This window comes from Sinocyclocheilus rhinocerous, unplaced genomic scaffold (genome assembly GCF_001515625.1).
Source record: "Sinocyclocheilus rhinocerous isolate Xijiao unplaced genomic scaffold, SAMN03320098_v1.1 scaffold835, whole genome shotgun sequence".
NCBI lineage: Eukaryota > Metazoa > Chordata > Actinopteri > Cypriniformes > Cyprinidae > Sinocyclocheilus > Sinocyclocheilus rhinocerous.
In genome coordinates, this window is record NW_015647431.1 from 1,143,148 (window position 1) to 1,169,023 (window position 25,876).

Sequence of the window (25,876 nt, forward strand, 5' to 3'; positions counted from 1 at the left end):
AGGGAGCGTTGTCAATCTCAACTGCGCCAAGACCAGAATTATTTATTAAACAAATAATAATAATAATATGAATTCATATATTATACTTAGAATATATAACAATAGTATATATTAATTATGTATTAATAATACATTAACATATTTTTTAAATATTATATAAAATATAACAAATATAATAACATTTTTATTGAAACATTATTTATTTATATAATTTTTATTTATTATTAAATAAAATAAAATAATCATGAACTGCATAGGCCAAACAATTTGCACAATTAATAATGACTATTTTGGTTTCTTGAATTGTAGGAATTGTTTTCTCCTTCCCTTTAAAAGTTAAAGCCTATTTATTTCTCTATATTAACAATACTTGATTATATGATTAAGTGCTTTTTATTATCTGCACTAATCAGTGTTGTGGTTGCAACCCACCAGTTAAGGACCACTGCACAAGTGTAATACAGAGAGAACACTGTGGCATGATGGGATACCTTGAACTCCATGGGTGTGTATAGGTCGTTCTTGGGTGCACAGCTGTTCTCTTTATAGTGTAGGTGGTTGGGGGTGCTGGGATGGATAACTGCGGATTCCTGAGGGGGTTTGCGGAGTCTCTGGCAGTACACATACACCAGGATGGACAACAAAACGGCTCCCAGAAAACAGCACGCTCCAGTCAGCACCAAATGGAACAGAGAAAACCCTGCAGGAGACAAAACAGAAAGAAATGTTTCACTAGGGTCATTAGACACATCAAAACCTGAATGCTGGATGATGTAAGTCAGATTTACCTCCACAGTTTGTGCTCCTCTTCTGTCCCTCTGACAGCACTAGAATTAAAAAAATGAAGACGTGCATGTGAAACAACGCTGTAGTCTGAGATGCCAGAAAGAAACAAACAAAAAAAGAGGGAAATTAACTAACCTGCGCTCTCATTGGGTCGACACTGTCTCTGATCTGTGGAGTTTCCTTGGCAAGAGGCGGAGCTTATTTCACATGTACGAGTCCTGAGCAGCAGCGCCTCCTCGTTACACTCCGCCCACTCTGACCACGCCCCCCACCCACCTGACACAGGTGAGCAAGATAAACAAACACAGATTTCACAATTGTGTTATCATTAGTTATCATTAACACAGTCATGCAGAGTATTTCAAGGGGAAGTGGGGGATTTCTGTCCCAATCCAACAGATTCACAAACGAGTGAATCGGTTCTTCTTAGTGTATCAAAAACATACAGTGCAACTACTGTATTGTGTATAGCATATTGTGTACTCTATTCCCTAATGAATGACTCTTTTAAGCTGTTTTGTTTGTAGTAATTCAAAAGAACCACCAGTGTGGTTAGTCTCCCGAACAAATGACTCGGAAAAATTTATTATTTTTAGTGAATCAAAACCAAAACCATTGTTTCCTGAAAAAAATTACTCTTTTAGTTCTCTTAGTGAATTAAAAGCATTTAGCACAATTTTCAAACAAATGAAATGACTGGTACAGTTCAACTGATTCCCAAACAAATTACTCTTATGAACAGGTTCTTTTAAGCGAATCAAACATATACGGATTAACTAGTTCAGACCAACCAATTCCCGACTGAATGAGCCTTATGAGCCAGTTATTCTTACTGAATCAAACAAATACAGTACTGTTACAACTGTTAGGGTTAAACTGATTTCTGAATGAATTACCCTTATGAACCAGTGAATCAAACACACAGTACAACTGGTGTAGTTCAACCAATTCCAGAATGAATAACTCTTATGAACCAGTTATTCTTAGTGAATCAGTCACATTCAAAACAACTGGTACAGTTCAATCGATTCCCAATCGAATTACTCTTATGAGGTTCTTTTGGCCATTAATAAAAATATAAAAATAAACTAATGAAATATGCTACAGTTGTAGCTGAAAACAGTCGAGCTACTGGAGGCATGCCGTGGGTGGAGCTAAAGAGTCACGAGCACACAAAGCTTTTGAGTAGCGATCATCTACAAACTGTGACATCGACATTGCCAGGGTTGGGGATGAAGGATGGAACAAGGACTCAATATTGCAGGAAGATAAGGGCTTTATTAAAGGCAGAAACAAAACAAAACAAACAAAAACTACCCCGTAGGGGAAAAAACAGCTGGCATCTTGACTGGCTGGCAGGACAAGGCACACGACAGGGAACATTCGACTGTGATACGATGACAAACTGGCCCAGGACTGCAAACACAAGGACAATAAATAGGGAGCAAATGAGGAGGGTAACGAGGGAACATAAACCTTGCGCGCGGTATACAATCGAACATGGAACAATACATTTATTAATCTATGTTAATGTTAGTTAACGAAAACGCAAGGGTGGCGTTTTCAGATTTATCCACTCTGGGACACGGTTTCAAAAAATATCGGTTTCACTCTCCCAAAACCCCGGATCCGTGTGGACGAAATGCCTATACGATACAAAATTAATGCGTATACAGCTAAACGCGTCTCCGTGTGGACGGGGCCTAAATTAAATATGGTTAACAATCAGATCCAGTCATACATATTTGATCCAGAATCTGATCCCCAGTCTGAAATCCAGCATCGAACTGGGTCTTGTTTATAAAACTTTCGTCACCGAAATGACGGGAACAAACAAACACATTTGAGCAACTCCGCTGCTGCCCCGAAAAAACAAACTGCATCCACTGTTCACGTCTTTGAAGACATTTTCTTAGAAGTCCTGTGCCGACGACTCCCGTAACCCGAATGAAGCATGTAGATGGGCTGCTCTTGCTCTCGCTCTGGTTGTGTGTGCGTACTCTTCCGGCCCATACAAGGAATTCTGACCTTTATGACGTCATACAGAGCCATACTCGGAAAAAACTTTCCATAACTTATACGAACCCTGAAGGAGTGTATTTGGCACCGAAGTACTCCATCATACGTCCAAATCGTTTTTTGACGTTTAGCATGAGAATCCAACTCTTTCACAGTGTAAATAAGTCAGAATGCATGAAATAGCATTAGACCTCCCCTTTAAAAAAACTATATTCTTTTAATGCTGCAAGTTTTTTCTCACCTTCACACTCGTGTGTGTTACAGAGCGCTTCCTCTGTGTGCAGGCCGATGCAGATGTCTCCAGAATGAGCAGGGGAAGGGTTAGAGCAGGTACGGGAGCGCTGGTTGTGACCGCCGCCACAGGAAGTAGAACACTGAGACCAGGAAGACCAGCATGACCACGCCCCCTTCACTGAAGAACAACACCTGTTATTACACTACTCCATTAACAGGACATGAGTGACATACTTAAAAGGATACAACGCACTCTCAGACCTGGGCACGGCTGAGTGTTGCAGTCCTGATATTCGACCGGCGCTCCGCTGCAGGCGAACGGCGTGCTCTTGCCATCCGGTGTGGCGCAGGAGCGCTTGCGTGTGCGGAAGCCTTTGGAACACTCTTTGGAACATGCGGACCACGTTTCCCATGACGACCAGGCGGCTCCTTGCACTCGTGTCACAGGTCGACCCATTCTCAACAAATCCTCAACTAGACCTATACAAATATAAAAGTGTGCATTTAGTAGGGCTGCACAATATGGATTAGTGCAATTATCAAGGCTGCGATTTCATTACATAAATATATGCATGGTGCGTTTTAAAGTGAAGAGCAGCACTGTGCTTTCTGATACAGTGCTTTCAGTGTCTCAAAGTGGCGTGATTCACATGTAAATATTGCTCCACACAAACTTCATCAGCATCTGATCTGAGTTTAGGTCACTTATGCATTTAGGAATGCAACACGTGGCAACCATCTACCCATACTTGTAATGAGAAGCGCTAATTAACCAGCTGCTGTCAACAAAAGTGAAGCTTTACAGGCTCCCCTGTGGTGTTCCGTCAAAATAAAAGTTTGATGGTTAAACGTTTGAAAATTAGGAAATTAAACCAAATAAAAAAATAATAGAATAATAAAAGAAATAAATTCTTATTATGTTTAATATTTTATTTGTTAATCATAATTATTATTATTATTATTATTATTACTAAATAAAAATAAAATATTATTTTATAAATCTATCTAACATTTCGGGCCAAATTGTACCTACAAACAAGCATAGCAAACATAGAACATGTGTTAAACATGTGTTTTTCAAATCACATTTTAATCGCAATTTTTATCAGAAAAACAGCAATTAGATTGTTCCCCCAAAATCGTGCCGCCCCATCTTAAACAGGATGTGTGCATATTTGAGTATGTGCCTCTGAGGCTGTGTGTGTGTGTGTGTACCATCAGTCTCGCAGGCAGCAGCTCCGTCACTGGTGGGACAGAGGCGAGTCTCTATCTTGCGTTTGCCGAGCTGCAGGTCGTGAGGGTCGGCGAGGAGAGCCCTGCAGGTGTACCTGACCCGCTGCTCCTGTCTCGCCCCCATCTGAGTCACATTAACAGGGTACCAGGGTGTCCACGGTGTGGTCCGCCTCACTTCGGCACACGGGTCCAAGTTACACGCCTTATACTCCTGGATACAGTAACACACATGGTTTTCAAAACTTTTTCCGATATTAGTTTTTTTAAATTTTTTATATGACCTGTTTAAGACCCTACCAGAGGGCAACCAGGACATGTGTTTCCATTCTCGCAGGTTCGAACACGGGATTGGACTCCACCACCGCAGGGAACACTACATTTGGACCAAGCGCTCCAGGAGACCCAGGACACCGGAACAGGACATGGATTCTTTTCGTTACACAATCTGAATCCCACACAAACTTCCAGTCAGCTCAAATAAACACTTACACACTTATGAGTCAGTTTAGTTAGACAATCAAACAAATGACTCTTAAGAGTTGGTTCTTTTTAGTGAATCCAAACCATAAAGCAAAGCCAGTGTAGTCCAACCGATTCCTGAACACTTGACATTTATGATTCAACTGTAGATTTCCTATTTTGTTTAATATTTATATTTAACAACAACAATAATAACAATAATAATAATGTAATTAAACAAAAATATTCATATTAATATACTACTACTACTACTAATAATAATAACACACATGGTTTTCAAAACTTTTTCCGATATTAGTTTTTTTTAATTTTTTATATGACCTGTTTAAGACCCTACCAGAGGGCAACCAGGACATGTGTTTCCATTCTCGCAGGTTCGAACACGGGATTGGACTCCACCACCGCAGGGAACACTACATTTGGACCAAGCGCTCCAGGAGACCCAGGACACCGGAACAGGACATGGATTCTTTTCGTTACACAATCTGAATCCCACACAAACTTCCAGTCAGCTCAAATAAACACTTACACACTTATGAGTCAGTTTAGTTAGACAATCAAACAAATGACTCTTAAGAGTTGGTTCTTTTTAGTGAATCCAAACCATAAAGCAAAGCCAGTGTAGTCCAACCGATTCCTGAACACTTGACATTTATGATTCAACTGTAGTAAATTAAAAACATAGTCTGACTCCCAGATGAATCATATCAAATCATATCAAATCAAATCAAAACTATAAGCCTGTAGTCCATCTTTCCTCTCGACCCACCTCTCCTCTCGTGCCTGACCCACACATACGCGTCCTCCATGTCGGGGTGCTGGGTTGTTACAGGACCGCTGTCGGACCTCAAATCCAATGCCACAGCTGGTGCTGCACTCGGCCCAGGATGACCAGGGAGTCCAGCCTCCGTTCCTGAACAAACAGAAGCAGGTTAGCATGGATACCACACACTAACACAGTCTGGTGACCTGTCAGTTTATCCACAATACATTAAAGAGGCCATATTTGTCACTTTTTGTTATTGTATGTTAGTCAATGTTTCTTGGACAAAAAACAGTAGTAACTATTTTCAACCTTCTCTCTGTCCTTTTAAATAAAGTAGACTTGTATTAGAAGTCTATATGTAAATGAGCTCACTTATGATTGGCTAGCCTCTGCACCAATGTAGTACATACTATCGTTCAACACTGCAGCTGCTACACACTGTATCGGTGTGGATATGTAAATGTGGGCGGTCATGTGATAAGGGCTGTGATGTCATAATGGTGACATTAGAATGATCTGTTCAGTTAACGATTTTTGAGAAGGAATTGTAAGTGACGCTTGACATCTTTCTTGTGTAGAAACAAAATTGTTTTAAAAATGTATCTTTGTACATACTTTTCAGTGTATTTTTTTCTATACTATTATAGTATTTACTCATATTTGGATTATCTTTTATTTTTATATTTGCAAATTAATTTTGTTTACATTTCAATAATTTTGTTGTGTGCTTTTGACATTTTTATTTGTTTTATTTATTTTTAGTATTTCTTTTATTTTTATATATACAATTGAATTAGTTTAAGTTTCAGTAATTTTAAGTGCTTTATTTATTTACTTTTTGTTAAATATACAGCTTGAATTTACTTTTATTTCAGTTTTAGTAATTTTAGTACTTCAGTACAATATTTTGAATCAGTTTTTTATTTTTATATTTTCCATTTTAATTTTAAAGTTTTAGTAACTTGTGTTTTTGTTATTTTATTTTATTTTTTTTGTCTGTTTATATGTCTGTCTAGTCTTACTGATTTTTATTTCAGTTTTAGTTTTAGTTATTTTAGTATATCAAGTTAAACTAAGTTAAAATGAGAAATTCTGCCTTGGCAACTAGCTGAAATAAAAATGTTTAATATTTTATTTCAATTAACGTTCATTTCAAGTAACAATTAAAAAAAAAAAAAAAATAAATAATAATAATATATATATATAGTCTTAATTTTAGTTTCATTTTTAGTTTTAGTTAACTACCATAACACTGACTTCAATTTAAACTTCTTTTATTTAAAATCTCTTATTGTTTAAGATTATTTCAATTACAAAATTATTTTTGTAGATTTAGTTTAAGTCGAACTGTTTTTGTCCATACAATGGAAGTCAATGGGGTCCAAAACCCCACTGACTTTAAATCTGTCATACAGGTTTGAAACGATATGAAGGGTAGGACAGGGGCACGAGGGAACTGGGAGCTTTTCACTGTTGCAACGTATTATTTCAAAGTATTTATTTCAAAGGAGCAAGAAAATACTGTTTTCCAATATATTACCTCTTTAATAACAAGGACAGTCCCTCTGAAGTCACCTGAAGTCAAGCGACTCCTTCTAAGGGCCCGATAATGACTTTGCAGGATTGTGATCACAACTTTAGAGCCTGATAGGTAACATCAGTTTTATTAAACTTAACAGTAGCTTTCTGACAAAGATGTATTAGCAGCTCATTATATTATATATATTATATTATAGATCTGCCACAGCTGCTCTTCTGCTGTTATAGTGAAACATTGCGTCCTGTTAGTTTTTTCGCACCCAGACCTGGTGATGTGTGTGTTTAAACAAGCTCTAGGTGAAGATATAATTGGAACATTCATTCAGTGGCGGAAAGTGACTGCAGGATAATGGGACATGATGAAGAAGGAAAGAAGGAGCTGCTCCGCCAGAAACGCTGCGTCAGCCGCTTGCAGTTAATGAATAAAGCCGGCGTTACTCGCAGCACGTCTGTATCAGAGTTCAGGATTGATGGATTCGAGGCCTCACTCTCTGCAGCTGTTAGCGTTGGGTGGTGCCTTTCTCTCATAGAAGAGCTGAATCAGACGGAATAAAAGCATCACATATTTATGTGCTTTGACACTTTGATTGGCTGTGATTGAAGACTTCAGGCTGATCTCTCTGGCTCTCATATATCAGTCTAGCCGCACTGTTTACACCTGTCACTTCAATATGGGGAGTCCCAGATTATAAAGGCCTAGTTCATCCAAAAACGAAATAATTTACTCACTCTCTTACTTTTATAAAAACCCATACGAGTTTTCATTCTCTGTGGATTGACAGTGAATAAGAAGATGCTGTCAAACTTGAAAAATTAGATGACTTTAGAAAATTAAAGACTTTTATATCCATATGACCTGCGCAACTGTATACTTGTAAGTCTTCCACGACAGCTATCATGTGTACTACTATTCAAAAGTTGTTGGTTGTTTTTGCAAGAAATTAATACTTTTATTCATAAATGATGCATTTAATTGATCAAAAGTGACAGTAAAGACATTTATAATGTTACAAAAGATTTATATTTCATAAAATAACTGTTCTTTTGAATTTTCTATTCATAAAAGAATCCTGAAAAAAGACAATAATAATTGATGATATAGTTTAAAAAACAGCAACTGACAATAATAATGTTTCTTGATCAGCAAATCAGTATATTAGACTGATTTCTGAAGGATAATGTGACACTGAAGACTGGAGTAATGATGCTGAAAACTCAGCTTTGATCACAGCAATAAATTACATTTTAAAATATATCCAAATAGAAAACAGCTATTTTAAATTCTAATAATATTTCACAATATTACTGTTTGTACTGTATTTTTGACCAAATAAATGCAGCATTGGTGAGCATAAGAGACGTCTTTCAAAGAACATTTTAAAAGTCACGCCAGGTTTGTCATCAATGAAGCTCAACGACTTGGTTCTTATGTGTCTGGTAACCAATCACAACGTGTCAAGTTTATATGCAGGGTGCGGATGGGATTTGAGATCTACATTAGAGGAGAAAATTGTCAGTGACATAAATAACAGCTTGATCCTCACACAAAGCTATCACGTGACTTCGAATATCACACACAAGTCGTATGAACTACTGTTATAGTGTTTTGCCATATTTGAACTTTAACAAGCATGGTTAGTTTACTTTAACAAGCGTATGGGTTTGTACAGTAGGTGTACCTGGAGCAGTTGGCCACCTCAATGTTCGCCCCGACACACTCCATCCCTCCACACTGGGGGCGAGGGTTATCGCAGGCCCGAGTGCGACACTGACACGTGCTGGTGCCTTCACCTCCGTCGTCATGGTTACAAGCCTGCCATGGTGACCACTGGCCAAATCCACCATCCTGGGTGAGGTTCCGCTCCTATAAATGTAAATGCAAACAAGGCAAGTTTTAAGTACAGGTTTAGTGTTTGCATGGAAAATCATTTTTGTACTTGTTTTCAAACTTCATTCAGCATAAACCCTTTTAGTGTACAGATTCCAATTCCAATACCTAACTTCAGTAGGTAACACTTTATTTTAAGCACCAATTCTTACTATTAACTAGTTGCTTATTAGCATGCATATTACCAACATGTTGGCCGTTTCAAAATAGTATTCATGCCTTATTTGAAGACAAAATTTTGCAATCAGAAGTCACAAAGTGAAATTTTTCTGCAGTTATCCAAGTCTCCACATACATGATCTCATTCAAAATCAATTCAATCCATTCAAATTTTCCTCCCGTGTGTCCGTTTGCATTAGAAGCTGGTTCATGTATTGCACAGGTACTAAGGATAAAAACTGTAAAATTCATCTCCATTCATGGGTAATCTTCAGGGAGCAGGTGTGTGGCGCGTCCATTGAGGTGAATACCAACATCTACTGTGAGTCTGGATTAGTAACTCAATGCCATTCATCCAATAGTTCAGACCACAGAAGCGCTCAAATGTTAATCAAATTAATAGTAAAAGAAATTTTGAGACCTGCATCAACTTTCACTGTACTTCAAGAATAAAAAAACTGGGGGCTTTTCCCTGCTGCATAACAAAAATCGTTAATGTAATGCTCATCAGTGTGCCCTTCTATGAATTCACTCCCTTTCAGGCTCCTCTGATCCTCAGCTTCAGCCAATCAATGAGGAGGAAGTTCAAGGAATCAGCAGCTCTGCTGTGGGAACAGGGCAGTAACTGTTAGTTAGCCTGTACTCAACTTGGCACTTAATTAGTAAGACAAGCCAAAAACGTAGCAATGAGGTTGTAAGTAGTATTGTCACATAACATGATGTTTGCCATTACTGATCCAACATGCATCCTTTAAAACTGTAAACAGATGTAGTGTCGAAATGCTGTGGATTTTAGTTTAGTTGGATGATGTTTCTTCATTTATTTTTATTGTTTTTATTTATTTATTTATTTAGCATTTTACGTAGGAATAGTTTAAATTCCCAATGAGACACAAAAAAGAAAATGTTAAATGATTAGTCAAAAATAGTATATTTACATATGTAAATATTATTCAGAAACCTATGTAAAATGAATCATGGCAATAAATAAGGTTGCATAAGTTTGCATTCATTAGCACAACAAACAATAATTTACAGAAATTAGCTTGGATAATGTTAATGTGTGCATATATGAATATTTTTTGCATGATGAACTAACAATGAACATTAAAATATTTATAAATTAATATTTATAAAGATTAAATGCTGTAAAAAATATTGACCATTTTTAATTCATAACACTAAATACATTAATATTAATAATACAAATACTAATATTAATGTATAGAACCTTATTGTACAATGTTACAATAACTATATATAATACAGTAACAGCTCTTACAGTTTATACACAAAAGTGTGATTTATTGAGATAGTAGCAGCACAACACCCACTTGATGAAGGTTATTCACGTAACGTTCTTTCTCTTAAAATGTAAATGTCAACATCATTAAATAAGTCTAAACGAGAGTCTTTTGCGCAAAACATGAACTCCAATGCAATCTAAACAGTCCACTATATTATCCAATGTCATTTCTGACTAGAATCTTACGTAACTATTTTGTTTGTATGCTTAATGTTTAATGTTGTGAATCACAAATATTTAGCAGTGCATACTGTGCATGTTGTAACTTAGTGTTGATTTACGCCATAACTATGGAGCCAACGCTCATTCTGCAAAAGTTTGGGGAAAGCACTCTTACTCACTGTCACAGCTTAAAGCCATTACAATAGAAACAACTGGTTTTGCCTATTAGCATAATAGCAAGTACTTTTAATGCATAGTATTAGTATGCAACTTGGGGCAAAGCCAAAGCTTCCACAGTGTTGTAGAAAATGAGGTTTGTTTATTATTGCTCCTCAGAGGATATCAACCATCAGAGATAATAGGAAATTTGTGATGTCTAATTATGGACCTAATGAAGTGTCAAGAAGGAACAGGAATGACATTGGCCAGCCTTCGTGCAGAACACCAGCGTGTAATTGACAGTGTCAGACGAAGGGTTCAGATAAGCTGGGTTTCTAGGCTCTTCATCAGAAATTTGATTCTTCAAGACCAGCTCAAAAATCATACAAGATTTCTGGTGTACTCAAAGAAAATAAGCTGTTATGTATCTTCACCACAGAAGCTCTTAAATAATGTTCGTAGAACAGAACAGACCAGACCAGAATAAAATAGAATAGAACAATGTAGAGTAGAACAGAATTAACATAAAAGAATAAAACAAAATATAGAACAGAAAAGAAAAGAAGTGTATAGAACAGAAGAGAATATATAGCAGAATAGAACAGAACAACAATGTAGAGTAGAACAGAATTAACAGAATAGAATAAAACTGAATATAGAACAGAACAGGATAGAACAGAAAAGAATAGAAGTGTATAGAACAGAAGAGAAACATATAAAATAGAACAGAACAGTAAACAGCAGAGTACAGAAGAGAACACGACATAGAACCGAAAAGAATGTAATAAAACAGAATAGAGTAGTGCAGAATAGAATAGAATAAAACAAACATATACAACGAAACAGAACAGAATCAACTAAAACAAAACAGAAAAAAACTGATTAGTATAGAAAATAATAGAATATAGAACAGAACAAAAAATAATAGCAGCGTATACAGTAGAACAGAATAGATAGAACAAAACGTAACAGCAGAGTAGAAAATAGAACAGAATCGAATACAACAGAACAGAACAGAATACAAGCATACAGTACAGAACAGAACAGAACATAATAGAATAGAACTGAATGAAACAGAACAGAAAATGATAGATTAGTATAGAAAATAAGTGAATACAGAATAGAAAACGGAATATAACAAAGCAGAACAGAATATAACAATAGAACAGAACAAAATAGAATAGAACAGAACAGAATATATTAGTATAGAAAAGAATAAAACAGAATACAGAACAGAATTGAACAGAACAGAATATAAGCGTACAGAATAGAACATAATATAATAGAATAAAACAGAACAGAATCAAATACAATAGAACATAAAAAATAAAAGCACAGAGTAGAACAGAACAAAAAAAGAATAGCAGTGTATAGAATAGAATAGAACAGAACATAAAAAAATAATAGCAGCGTATAGAATAGAACATAATTTAGAAGAGAATAGAACAGAACAGACTGGAATACAACAGAACAGAACAGAATACAAGCATACAGTACAGAACAATACAGAATAGAATAGCAGTATATTAGACTGATTTCTGAAGGATAATGTGACACTGAAGACTGGAGTAATGATGCTGAAAACTCAGCTTTGATCACAGCAATAAATTACATTTTAAAATATATCCAAATAGAAAACAGCTATTTTAAATTCTAATAATATTTCACAATATTACTGTTTGTACTGTATTTTTGACCAAATAAATGCAGCATTGGTGAGCATAAGAGACGTCTTTCAAAGAACATTTTAAAAGTCACGCCAGGTTTGTCATCAATGAAGCTCAACGACTTGGTTCTTATGTGTCTGGTAACCAATCACAACGTGTCAAGTTTATATGCAGGGTGCGGATGGGATTTGAGATCTACATTAGAGGAGAAAATTGTCAGTGACATAAATAACAGCTTGATCCTCACACAAAGCTATCACGTGACTTCGAATATCACACACAAGTCGTATGAACTACTGTTATAGTGTTTTGCCATATTTGAACTTTAACAAGCATGGTTAGTTTACTTTAACAAGCGTATGGGTTTGTACAGTAGGTGTACCTGGAGCAGTTGGCCACCTCAATGTTCGCCCCGACACACTCCATCCCTCCACACTGGGGGCGAGGGTTATCGCAGGCCCGAGTGCGACACTGACACGTGCTGGTGCCTTCACCTCCGTCGTCATGGTTACAAGCCTGCCATGGTGACCACTGGCCAAATCCACCATCCTGGGTGAGGTTCCGCTCCTATAAATGTAAATGCAAACAAGGCAAGTTTTAAGTACAGGTTTAGTGTTTGCATGGAAAATCATTTTTGTACTTGTTTTCAAACTTCATTCAGCATAAACCCTTTTAGTGTACAGATTCCAATTCCAATACCTAACTTCAGTAGGTAACACTTTATTTTAAGCACCAATTCTTACTATTAACTAGTTGCTTATTAGCATGCATATTACCAACATGTTGGCCGTTTCAAAATAGTATTCATGCCTTATTTGAAGACAAAATTTTGCAATCAGAAGTCACAAAGTGAAATTTTTCTGCAGTTATCCAAGTCTCCACATACATGATCTCATTCAAAATCAATTCAATCCATTCAAATTTTCCTCCCGTGTGTCCGTTTGCATTAGAAGCTGGTTCATGTATTGCACAGGTACTAAGGATAAAAACTGTAAAATTCATCTCCATTCATGGGTAATCTTCAGGGAGCAGGTGTGTGGCGCGTCCATTGAGGTGAATACCAACATCTACTGTGAGTCTGGATTAGTAACTCAATGCCATTCATCCAATAGTTCAGACCACAGAAGCGCTCAAATGTTAATCAAATTAATAGTAAAAGAAATTTTGAGACCTGCATCAACTTTCACTGTACTTCAAGAATAAAAAAACTGGGGGCTTTTCCCTGCTGCATAACAAAAATCGTTAATGTAATGCTCATCAGTGTGCCCTTCTATGAATTCACTCCCTTTCAGGCTCCTCTGATCCTCAGCTTCAGCCAATCAATGAGGAGGAAGTTCAAGGAATCAGCAGCTCTGCTGTGGGAACAGGGCAGTAACTGTTAGTTAGCCTGTACTCAACTTGGCACTTAATTAGTAAGACAAGCCAAAAACGTAGCAATGAGGTTGTAAGTAGTATTGTCACATAACATGATGTTTGCCATTACTGATCCAACATGCATCCTTTAAAACTGTAAACAGATGTAGTGTCGAAATGCTGTGGATTTTAGTTTAGTTGGATGATGTTTCTTCATTTATTTTTATTGTTTTTATTTATTTATTTATTTAGCATTTTACGTAGGAATAGTTTAAATTCCCAATGAGACACAAAAAAGAAAATGTTAAATGATTAGTCAAAAATAGTATATTTACATATGTAAATATTATTCAGAAACCTATGTAAAATGAATCATGGCAATAAATAAGGTTGCATAAGTTTGCATTCATTAGCACAACAAACAATAATTTACAGAAATTAGCTTGGATAATGTTAATGTGTGCATATATGAATATTTTTTGCATGATGAACTAACAATGAACATTAAAATATTTATAAATTAATATTTATAAAGATTAAATGCTGTAAAAAATATTGACCATTTTTAATTCATAACACTAAATACATTAATATTAATAATACAAATACTAATATTAATGTATAGAACCTTATTGTACAATGTTACAATAACTATATATAATACAGTAACAGCTCTTACAGTTTATACACAAAAGTGTGATTTATTGAGATAGTAGCAGCACAACACCCACTTGATGAAGGTTATTCACGTAACGTTCTTTCTCTTAAAATGTAAATGTCAACATCATTAAATAAGTCTAAACGAGAGTCTTTTGCGCAAAACATGAACTCCAATGCAATCTAAACAGTCCACTATATTATCCAATGTCATTTCTGACTAGAATCTTACGTAACTATTTTGTTTGTATGCTTAATGTTGTGAATCACAAATATTTAGCAGTGCATACTGTGCATGTTGTAACTTAGTGTTGATTTACGCCATAACTATGGAGCCAACGCTCATTCTGCAAAAGTTTGGGGAAAACACTCTTACTCACTGTCACAGCTTAAAGCCATTACAATAGAAACAACTGGTTTTGCCTATTAGCATAATAGCAAGTACTTTTAATGCATAGTATTAGTATGCAACTTGGGGCAAAGCCAAAGCTTCCACAGTGTTGTAGAAAATGAGGTTTGTTTATTATTGCTCCTCAGAGGATATCAACCATCAGAGATAATAGGAAATTTGTGATGTCTAATTATGGACCTAATGAAGTGTCAAGAAGGAACAGGAATGACATTGGCCAGCCTTCGTGCAGAACACCAGCGTGTAATTGACAGTGTCAGACGAAGGGTTCAGATAAGCTGGGTTTCTAGGCTCTTCATCAGAAATTTGATTCTTCAAGACCAGCTCAAAAATCATACAAGATTTCTGGTGTACTCAAAGAAAATAAGCTGTTATGTATCTTCACCACAGAAGCTCTTAAATAATGTTCGTAGAACAGAACAGACCAGACCAGAATAAAATAGAATAGAACAATGTAGAGTAGAACAGAATTAACATAAAAGAATAAAACAAAATATAGAACAGAAAAGAAAAGAAGTGTATAGAACAGAAGAGAATATATAGCAGAATAGAACAGAACAACAATGTAGAGTAGAACAGAATTAACAGAATAGAATAAAACTGAATATAGAACAGAACAGGATAGAACAGAAAAGAATAGAAGTGTATAGAACAGAAGAGAAACATATAAAATAGAACAGAACAGTAAACAGCAGAGTACAGAAGAGAACACGACATAGAACCGAAAAGAATGTAATAAAACAGAATAGAGTAGTGCAGAATAGAATAGAATAAAACAAACATATACAACGAAACAGAACAGAATCAACTAAAACAAAACAGAAAAAAACTGATTAGTATAGAAAATAATAGAATATAGAACAGAACAAAAAATAATAGCAGCGTATACAGTAGAACAGAATAGATAGAACAAAACGTAACAGCAGAGTAGAAAATAGAACAGAATCGAATACAACAGAACAGAACAGAATACAAGCATACAGTACAGAACAGAACAGAACATAATAGAATAGAACTGAATGAAACAGAACAGAAAATGATAGATTAGTATAGAAAATAAGTGAATACAGAATAGAAAACGGAATATAACAAAGCAGAACAGAATATAACAATAGAACAGAACAAAATAGAATAGAACAGAACAGAATATATTAGTATAGAAAAGAATAAAACAGAATACAGAACAGAATTGAACAGAACAGAATATAAGCGTACAGAATAGAACATAATATAATAGAATAAAACAGAACAGAATCAAATACAATAGAACATAAAAAATAAAAGCACAGAGTAGAACAGAACAAAAAAAGAATAGCAGTGTATAGAATAGAATAGAACAGAACATAAAAAAATAATAGCAGCGTATAGAATAGAACATAATTTAGAAGAGAATAGAACAGAACAGACTGGAATACAACAGAACAGAACAGAATACAAGCATACAGTACAGAACAATACAGAATAGAATAGATTAGAATAGAACAGAAAAAGGTAATTAGTATAGAATAATTGAGTACAGAATATACCAAAGCAGAATATAACAGAACAATAGAACAGAACAGAATAGAACAGAACAGAAAATGATATATTAGTATAGAAAAGAATAAAATTGAATACAGAACAGAACAGAGGGTCTTTTGCTCAAGATAATAATTAAGTTACAGGAGACTTAATCACGAATTAATCCATTTACTGTCCATTTAATCTCACTGCTGTGTTGAAGAAACACCTGAGATATTAAAGAGATGTAATTTGTGATTTTTCTTTTCTGTGTGATGATGTTGTCTGAAAGTGTGTCTTACAGGGCACTTTGTGATGTCTTGACTCCACTGGCTCATGTTGGAACTGTCCTCAATCGTCGTACAGCGCTTCTGTTTCCGGTCCCAGCCGCAGTACGGATCCCTGGCACCCAGACAGTCCCTACGATCACAAAATCACACATCAATGTCAAGGTCTTAATAAATACCACCATAAAGAGTGTCCTGTCTGCTCATGAGAACTTCTTAATGTCCTGAGGAGAGATTGGGCTTAATAACTGAGGAATAAATCTCACTGCAATAAATATTAAAACTAATACTGTCCTTCTCACACTGAACACTGAATCTCAAGTGAATATTTAGCAAATTTGGTCTATAATATAAACATCACTTTTGTTATATTGAGATCAAAGTCAGAGACTGAGCTGAAGTGTAAATATAATCTAAGCATCTGATCAGAACATGATATGATCTGACTTACAGGAACTACAGAGAAGACACAATAAACCTCAAATCCTGCTCTGGGAGATAAATAACATCTGACAGAACCTCTGTGATTTATTACAGCTAACAGACTTATCATTTTCTCCTTGTGTCCTTTAGGTTCAGTGGAGCGAGACTGTGTTATTAATTCAGGAGCATATTTCATTGTTTTAATGATGTAATTCTTCAGAAGGACAAAGTTTGAAAAAGCAAACAATGTAAGTTACCAGTATATTACAAGCACAAGCATACAATCATATATAAAGTAGTGTTCAAAAGTTTCAAAAGTTACTCAGGATTAAATTATTTAATTGATTAAAATTTACAGTAAAGACATTCAAAAGTTTCTGTTTCAAATAAATGCTGTTCTTTTGAACTTCCTATTCATCAAATAATCCTGAAAAAAGTATCCAGATTTCCACAAAAGTATTAATCAGTAAACCTGTTTTCAACTATCTTAATAATAAAAATGTTTCTTGAGCATCAAATCAACATATTAGAATGATTTCTGAAGGATCATGTGACACTGAAGACTGGAGAAATTATGCTGAAAATTCAGCTTTGATCACAGGAATAAATTACATTTAAAAAAATTTAAGTTATTTTAAATGGCGATAATATTTCACAACATTACTTTATTTCTAATCAAATAAATACAGCCCTGGTAAGCCGACCCCAAACTTTTGAACGGCATTGTATATACTCATATTTTACAACCAAATCAAATATAACAATGTGTCTCAGCGTCCCACTAACAACTAAACACCGGCAACATTAGAAAACTGCAAACGTGCTGGAGATGCAGAAAGAGAATAAATTTGAATACATTAAAGGTTATATAAAATTATAATGCTTGCAGCTCAATCAAACTCTACAGATGAGAACTGGTTTAAAATAATTAGAGTTATTTGCAACATCTTGTGAGATCTGACCTTTTGCCACCTGTGTGTACGTGTGCGTGGGGGAGAATATGTAATGAAATGACTTCTTTCCATTGCATTGGCATGCTAAACACAGAGCGGCTTCACACACACAGTTCCATCATGTCCCATAACAGCCTCTAACATCAAATGTGTCCGCCTCGTGTAGCTCCGAGTGTTTGTGCAACAACATCTGCGGCAGGAAGTCAGGGAGAGTCTTCAGTAGATCACATTCCCCATATAAAGACAATCTTCTACTTCTAAAGTAACTACCGACACTCTCGAATCATTAGCACATATGTGACCCTGGACCACAAAACCAGTCTTAAGTGTAAATTTTTCGTTAATTTTGACCCATACAGTGTATTTTTGGCTATTGCTACAAATATACCCCAGCGACTTAAGACTGGCTTTGTGGTCCAGGGTCACATATGTGCCTCTAAACTGACAGATCACATGGAAAATATCTTCTGATGTGACATGCTGTAAGAAGACGAAAAACAAACATCTCTATTATAACACAAGGTGTATTTTAAATACGGTGTCATGTGGAGCTTGAAGTCATTTAGCCGATCAAAAATATGTTTTGCTTGATTTTATAACTCAATTTACCAAGTATTAGGGTACATAGAATTGCACAAAGCTCTTACAAATCCAGCTCTGAAGCCCAATTCATCCATTTGGATGCCATTATTTTATGAATTTTAAATCTAATAACATCTCTAAAGTAAATGCAGTCGCTTCCTGCGAGGAGTGATGCATGCATTATATATTTTTAATGATGTTCGAGAATTTATAGGTGTTCTATTCATAGCAGCGATGGAGAACACGACAGCAATTTTTTTTAAATGACCTAGTTCATCATTCGGCCGCCTCGCGGAGAATTTATGAGATAATAATATCTGTGACTGCTCATAAGTACTGTCATTCACTTCATCTCCTTGAGCTTCATTTCCTGTCTGACTCCAAGGGCATCTAGCAAGGACAAGTGCCGTAATCACCCTTTGCTGTAATTTAACAGCAACTGTGCATTTTGATGTCATGTGTGAACAGGTACTCACTGTGGTGATGATGGTGGCAAATGGGATCTGGAAGTTCTGTACTGATACTATGTGAATGTGACAGTTCAATCATGTTCATGGTTAGGACGTTCTGACCTCATGAGTCTGTTGTCAACGACTCCTGACACAATTATTCTTCAAGATGTGGGAATTTAAAATCTTGTTGCATTCAGCGCCAAAGAAATCACTGCCATTTTTTCAGTCTTATAGTAGCCTATCATATTTCTCAGGAATCTACCATTCAAAAGTTTAGGGTCAGTATGATTTTTTTTTAAACTAGTTCATACTTTTATTAAGCAAGGATGCAGTAAATTGATCAAACGTGACAGTAAATACATTTATAATGTTTCAAACTTCCTGGAAGAAAATGTATGACAGCAGCACAACCGTTTTCAACACTGATAATCATAAATGTGACCCTGGACCACAAAACCAGTCATAAGGGTACATTTTTCGAAATTGAGATTTGTACATCATCTGAAATATGGATAAATAAGCTTTCCATTGATGTATGGTTTGTTAGGATAGGACAATATTTGGCCGAGATACAACTATTTGAAAATCTGGAATCTGAGGGTGCAAAAAAAATCTAAATATTGAGAAAATCGCCTTTAAAGAATTTTTTTAAATTGAGCTTTATACATCTGAAATCTGGATAAATAAGCTTTCCATTGATATATGGTTTGTTAGGATAGGACAATATTTGGCCGAGATACAACTATTTGAAAATCTGGAATCTGAGGGTGCAAAAAAAATCTAAATATTGAGAAAATCGCCTTTAAAGCTGTCCAAATAAAGTTCTTAGCGATGCATATTACTAATCAAAAACTAAGTTTTAATACATTTACAGTAGGAAATTTACAAAATATCTTTATGGAACATGATCTTTACATGATCCTAATTCAATTTTGACCCATACAATGTATTTTTGGCTATTGCTACAAATATACCCCAGCGACTTAAGACTGGTTTTGTGGTCCAGGGTCACATTTGTCTCCAAAACATTTATGTTTGGTTATCGTAGATATGAGAAGTGAGATGGGAGCACGTCTTTTCCAGGGCAGCAGAATAAAAGTTCAAAGCTCAGAAATGTCAGTCTTTTTTTTTACATCGTGATCTGAAAGATTCTTTAGGTGTCATTGCCATATTTGTTACGTTGAGAATTTAAATTCATAAACAATTAGTTTATTTATTTATTCAATGTATGCTTCTTTCTAGCAATCTTGCGTTACCAAGACCAGGGCTTTTCTAAAATTTTCTCCAAAAAGTGAAAATGTCATTGTATTATACACCATTATCACACACACCACACATTAAACCGAACACCACAAGTGTTTCAGAACCAGTCATAAATGTTTTAACCTGAATTAAAATCTACCTTTTTTTTTTTTAAAGATTAAAAGAATACTATTGCTTGATTTTTTTATTTTATTTCTCTGTTTGCAGCTCAGACAAAGCAAAATGTGTTGAAGTGAGCAAGAAGTTGGTGGAAGTCTATCAGTTGGAGAAGAACTATTTACAGGTGTGATCTTTAAATATGATTAGAAGGACTTGATGTTACAACTGTCTGTTACCTACACAAATCTACACATTATTTTCTAAAGTCACCATCATGCTTTATATCTGCATATGTGTGGAATGTTTGCTACTCCACCCACAGGTGGCCAGAGTGTGGAGGAGGTTAATCCAGGTGAGGGAGAGGGAGGCAGAGGAAGGGCTGGAGGATTCGGAGCTGCTGGAGCTGTGGAAGGAGATGACCAGACTCCTGCAGGACACTGTTGAGGATCAGGACAATGAGACTCAGCAGCACGTCAGTCAATTTCACCTGGTTTTGAAGAGAATTTCCAAGTGCTTTTTTTGTGCATGGCCCCAATTTAGTGTCATCGCATCCATTTTTTACAAAGCTTACAGTGTTTTTCTTTGCTCAACAGCTGATATTAGCATTTGAAAGAGCTTTGCAAATGACGGTAGATGTATATTCAAATAGAAAACACTTATTTTAAATTGTAATATTTCACAATATAACTGTATTTTTGATCAAATAAATGCATCTTTACTGATACTTCTTTCAAAACATTTTAACAAACTAGTCAGCTGTTATTCACAAAACCTACAGTAGTTGACTAATGTGCCTGTCCTAGTTGACACGTGTGCATGTGCGCGACTCACTGTTCGGTTTTGTAGTTGGAGCATCTCTCCAGAGGGATCTTCAGCACTCTGCTGGGAAGTCCCACGAAAAGCGACCTATCGCTGTGCAGAATCTGCAGGTTCAGGATTGGCTCCTGCATGTTTTCTGGGCGAATGCTCATCTCCTCCAAGTAACATCCGCGCAGACTCTTATTAGTTGTGGATAAGGCTTTGATGATGGTGCCATACTCTGATTGGTCAATGAAAGAAAACTATTAGAACCACAGTGCACAACACTGGAGGACAAAAGTGTTGAATGTCAAACTCTCTTCCTTCCTGACCTGTGCTGATGTACATGACGTGGTAGAGCGTGTCTCTTCCCTGAACAATGTCCACAGCCAGTCTGGAGAAACGGATGTTGTCTTGCGTGACCAGAGGATCCGTGGAGATGGGCTGAACCACCTCGCTCATGAGAAAGAGCCGCTGGGCGTCTTGAAGACTGCGTTCTGTTAGATTACCGCCCGGACCCGAATCATTCACTGTCCCACACTGGCACAGAGAAAGAGGACATTACAGCCAGAGATAGGTGATGAGGAACGGCACGTTAGAGAAACGGTCAATCTAAATCGAACTGACTAATGTATTTGCTGCCAAATGTCTTGAATAGAATTGTGAGTTGGCTTCAGGGTAAAAGTAAAATGCTTTGAAATGAAAAGCTGCAGCAGTTCATTTCCTTCACCTGAAAATTTGGGATGGGGTTGGGAGTGGAAAGCCAGCTGGTCCGAGGGTTCTCCTGATAACGAAAGGGTCCGTTAAAGGCCTGCGTGATGGCACTGAGGTTAAACGCACACACCGCTGACGCAGCAATGCTGTTCCTGTGAAGAGAAATGAGAGGAAGAAGTGAAGGATGGTGAGGTGCTGAACATTCGACATCTTAATAGAAAAACAGTAGTGTTCAACAGTTAAGGGTGAGAAAGGGCTAGATTTATTAACAGGGCAATTTAGCGTGAGACCGCAATCCCTTAAAAGCACCAATGGGAGGGAAAAGTTCTGCTGGTGATTAACTGACAAAGGGCAAATTAAAGAACACAGACACAGCCAGATCCTTTCCATAATGACCAATGCAATCTACCAAGCAAATTAGCAACTATCACAGCCATGTCAAGCACAAAATGGGTTCAGATGCTTTTTTGGAAGTTAAATAATGGCACAAATAGCAGTCAACTGATTAGCGTCAACCTTAGTAAATCACCTTGCATGATTGATTGTAATATTCTCCTACCACAAATGTTGCTTCTGAAACTCCTACAAATGCATTTGCAATAAGGTCACCTGCAAAAATAACTGTGTCCATGCCTTTTCATCACTGATTTTTCACTGTGTGTCTTTAGTAAATCCTGACATTATTTTTTTATGGCAAAAGAGGGTTAGTAATTCTCTCCAAGGCTTCTGTAAAAACAGTATTATTGTGAAATATTATTACAATTAAAAAGAACCGTTTTCTATTTGAATATATTGCAAATTGTATTTTATTCCTGTGATGCAAAGCTGAATTTTCAGCATCATTACTCCAGTCTCAAAAACATTTCTTATTATTATCATCAATGTTGAAAACAGTTGTGCTGCTTCATATTTTTTTTGTGGAAACCATGATACAATTTTTTTTTCAGGATTCTTTGATGAATACAAAGTTCAAAAACAGCATTTATTTGAAAAATAAATCATTTGTAACATTAATAATGTCTTTACAGTTACTTTTAATGTAACTTTGCTCAATAAAAGTATAAGTTTTTTTGTTGTTGTTGTTTTTATTATCCAAAATATTTGAATGGTAGTGTATCACTGTTTCCACCTGTTTTCAACATTTATAATAATAATAAATATATCTTGAGCAGCAAATCAGTACATTAGAATGATTTCTGAAGGATCATGTGACACTGAAGACTGGAGTAATGATGCTGAAAATCACAGGAATAAATTACATTTTAACATATATTCACATAGAAAACAAATATTTTAAATATATATATATATGTGTGTGTGTGTGTGTGTGTGTGTGACCCTGGACCACAAAACCAGTCTTAAGTCGCTTGGGTATATTTTTAGCAATAGCCAAAAAAACATTGTATGGGTCAAAATTTTTCTTTTATGCCAAAAATCATTAGGATATTAAGTAAAGATCATGTTCCATGAAGATATTTTGTAAATTTCCTACCGTAAATATATTAAAACTTAATTTTTGATTAGTAATATGCATTGCTAAGAACTTCATTTGGACAACTTTAAAGGCGATTTTCTCAATATTTAGATTTTTTTTGCATCCTCAGATTCCAGATTTTCAAATAGTTGTATCTCGGCCAAATATTGTCCTATCCTCTAACAAAGCTTATTTATTCAGCTTTCAGATGATGTATAAATCTCAATTTCGAAAAATTGACAAAAAAATTGGTTTTGTGGTCCAGGGTCACATATATATATATATTCAGTAATTCATGAAGCATCCACTCACACATTGGTGGTGAAGACTCCATAGATGAGATCTTGCTCAGGAAGGTAGAAGGTGCTCTGCAGCTCATGGTAGTAGAAGGGAACATCTCCAGAGCGGGAACAGTTGAGTCGAGCCTTCATGAAGGTGGTCCATGTGTCTTCCAGCAGGAAACGACCACCAATGTCATTCTGACACACGCGCGCCACACGAGAGAAGACCATCTTCCCACAGTCCTGTTCTACTGCGTTCTCTCTCAGAAAGAGATACGTGAAGCGGCCCGCCTCGTATGCAGAGACAAAGTGAGGTTCTGTAGAGAAGAAGGGAAGGAAGAACATGGTTGTCTTACTTTCACTGACAGCGGTGTGGTTTGACATGACAAAATATAATTCCTTAAAGATAATTATTTCAATAAATAGATCTAAATATAAGGGTGAATCACAAAAACATGGCCAGGTCACTTTTCACACCAAAATCAGAAGGAAAAATAAGTTTTATTTAAAGAAATTGAAGAATATTTAAAACTATTAGGATGTTTGAATTGTGATATTATTTCCCTCAAAATTCTTTACATTTTTCATTCTCAGTGGTGATTCTCATCACTGTAATACATTTTTTTATCACAGTGAAAAATACGATATATACTGAAACAATTTTAATGTTTTTATTTAAAATATTTTTTTATCACAGTAAAAATGTTGTAATAAAATACTTAATGCAACATTTTTAAATAAAAAATGTGTCCAGATGCTTAACTTTTGAGTTTATTTAATTTTTGTCATGTTTCATTGTTGAATTTTCTTATACAGCATTGCTGCATGAATAAAATAAGCTAATATAATGTTTTTTTTTAAAATAAATGTTATCACAGTAAAAATATGTTGTAATGATTTAATGCATTTTTAAATCATAAACAATATCCAGATGTTTAACTGTTGTGTTTGTGTTTAATTTTCTAACACAATATTTTGATACTTCATTATATGCAGTAATAAGTTTAAATTTTTTAATTGACAAATAATGTATAAATTAAGGTAAGTAAAACAAATACTACCATGATCTATAAGTAAAAAAATACAATTAAATTATCATTATTTTTTCAGGAATGAGAATATAGGTCAAAATGAGCTTAACTGTCATGAAAATTATGTTATAATGCAAAAAAAAAAAAAATCATAAAGGTCCTAAAATATGCTAGATTTTCTTTAAACAAAATGTAATTTAATATACAGGTGCTATTTTGATTTTAATGTAAAATGTGACCTAAAAATATTATTTTTCCAGGATTTTTCAGATTCATTGATAAGTTGTGTGTTGTCCCGCTGTACCATTGAGCCATTTGGAGTTGTACTGTGCGGTCCGCAGGGGCGGCATGTTCCCCAGACTACGGTAAATAATGGGGTCGCGGCTGGAGAAATCCGTCACTGTGGCCGCGTAGACTTCTCCACTCTCAGTTATCATGGCTGTAGAGTTGTGTCGAGGGTCGTAGGGACAGCGAGCCACCCCGCCGATGGACTCCAGGACGCTGGAGATGTCCGTAACAGGGCGAGTCGTACACATGGGCATGAAAGCATTAGTGCCGCAGGTGAACAGACGACTGCCGTTCAACAGGAGGACACGGACATAGTTCTGACACTCATCCTGAGAGAGAAGAAACATTTCATTCACACACATTACAGTTTACTTCCAGAACCCTACTGAGGCACTCTATAACAAACACTCATTCACAGAGCGCATCCCAGTGTTCATCTCTCACCTCTGTCTTTCCTTTGCTCTGGCAGGACCTCCTGGTGCTCTCGTCTACTCCCCATTCTGTGGCCTGCAATTGATGAAAAACTAAGAATTAATCAAATTAATTAAATAATTTTAAAATAATTCAAAAAGCTTTTTTGTTTTTTAGATATTGTTTACCTGCTTGTCACGTAACAATAGACCAACATCTGACCAACATCTTTTTTTTTTTTTTTTTTACATATTTTGAATGTTTTTTTTCTGTTTTAATTTAAATTTTACTTAAAGTTTTAGTAAATTTGTTGTGTTTTTGTCATTTCCATTATTGTTTTTTAATGTGTTAACACCATTTAGTCATTTTTATTTAAGTTTCAGTTTAAGTAGTGTTATTTTAGAATCAACTATTATAGATTTTATTAATATTTTTAATTCGTTTTTTTTATATTTTGTTTTCATTTTGTTAGTTAATGTTTCAGTCATTTTGTTGTGTTTTTA

General features: G+C 35.6%; 1 protein-coding gene across 1 annotated transcript in view; it reads right to left on the minus strand.

Moving 5' to 3' along the window:
• Window positions 1–25,876, minus strand: part of LOC107709056 (semaphorin-5B-like) — a 66,572-nt gene that overhangs the window by 1,522 nt on the left and 39,174 nt on the right. Inside the window, exons 5-20 of the mRNA XM_016513447.1 lie at window positions 25,407–25,469; window positions 24,979–25,291; window positions 23,675–23,960; window positions 21,905–22,040; window positions 21,507–21,714; window positions 21,208–21,415; window positions 16,620–16,737; window positions 12,781–12,965; window positions 5,522–5,665; window positions 5,090–5,237; window positions 4,255–4,483; window positions 3,301–3,519; window positions 3,047–3,217; window positions 922–1,062; window positions 789–827; window positions 492–700 (exon numbers count right to left, since the gene is read on the minus strand). Coding sequence (XP_016368933.1) covers window positions 492–700; window positions 789–827; window positions 922–1,062; window positions 3,047–3,217; window positions 3,301–3,519; window positions 4,255–4,483; window positions 5,090–5,237; window positions 5,522–5,665; window positions 12,781–12,965; window positions 16,620–16,737; window positions 21,208–21,415; window positions 21,507–21,714; window positions 21,905–22,040; window positions 23,675–23,960; window positions 24,979–25,291; window positions 25,407–25,469 — 2,817 coding nt within the window. The remainder of the gene's footprint in view (window positions 1–491; window positions 701–788; window positions 828–921; window positions 1,063–3,046; window positions 3,218–3,300; window positions 3,520–4,254; window positions 4,484–5,089; window positions 5,238–5,521; window positions 5,666–12,780; window positions 12,966–16,619; window positions 16,738–21,207; window positions 21,416–21,506; window positions 21,715–21,904; window positions 22,041–23,674; window positions 23,961–24,978; window positions 25,292–25,406; window positions 25,470–25,876) is intronic.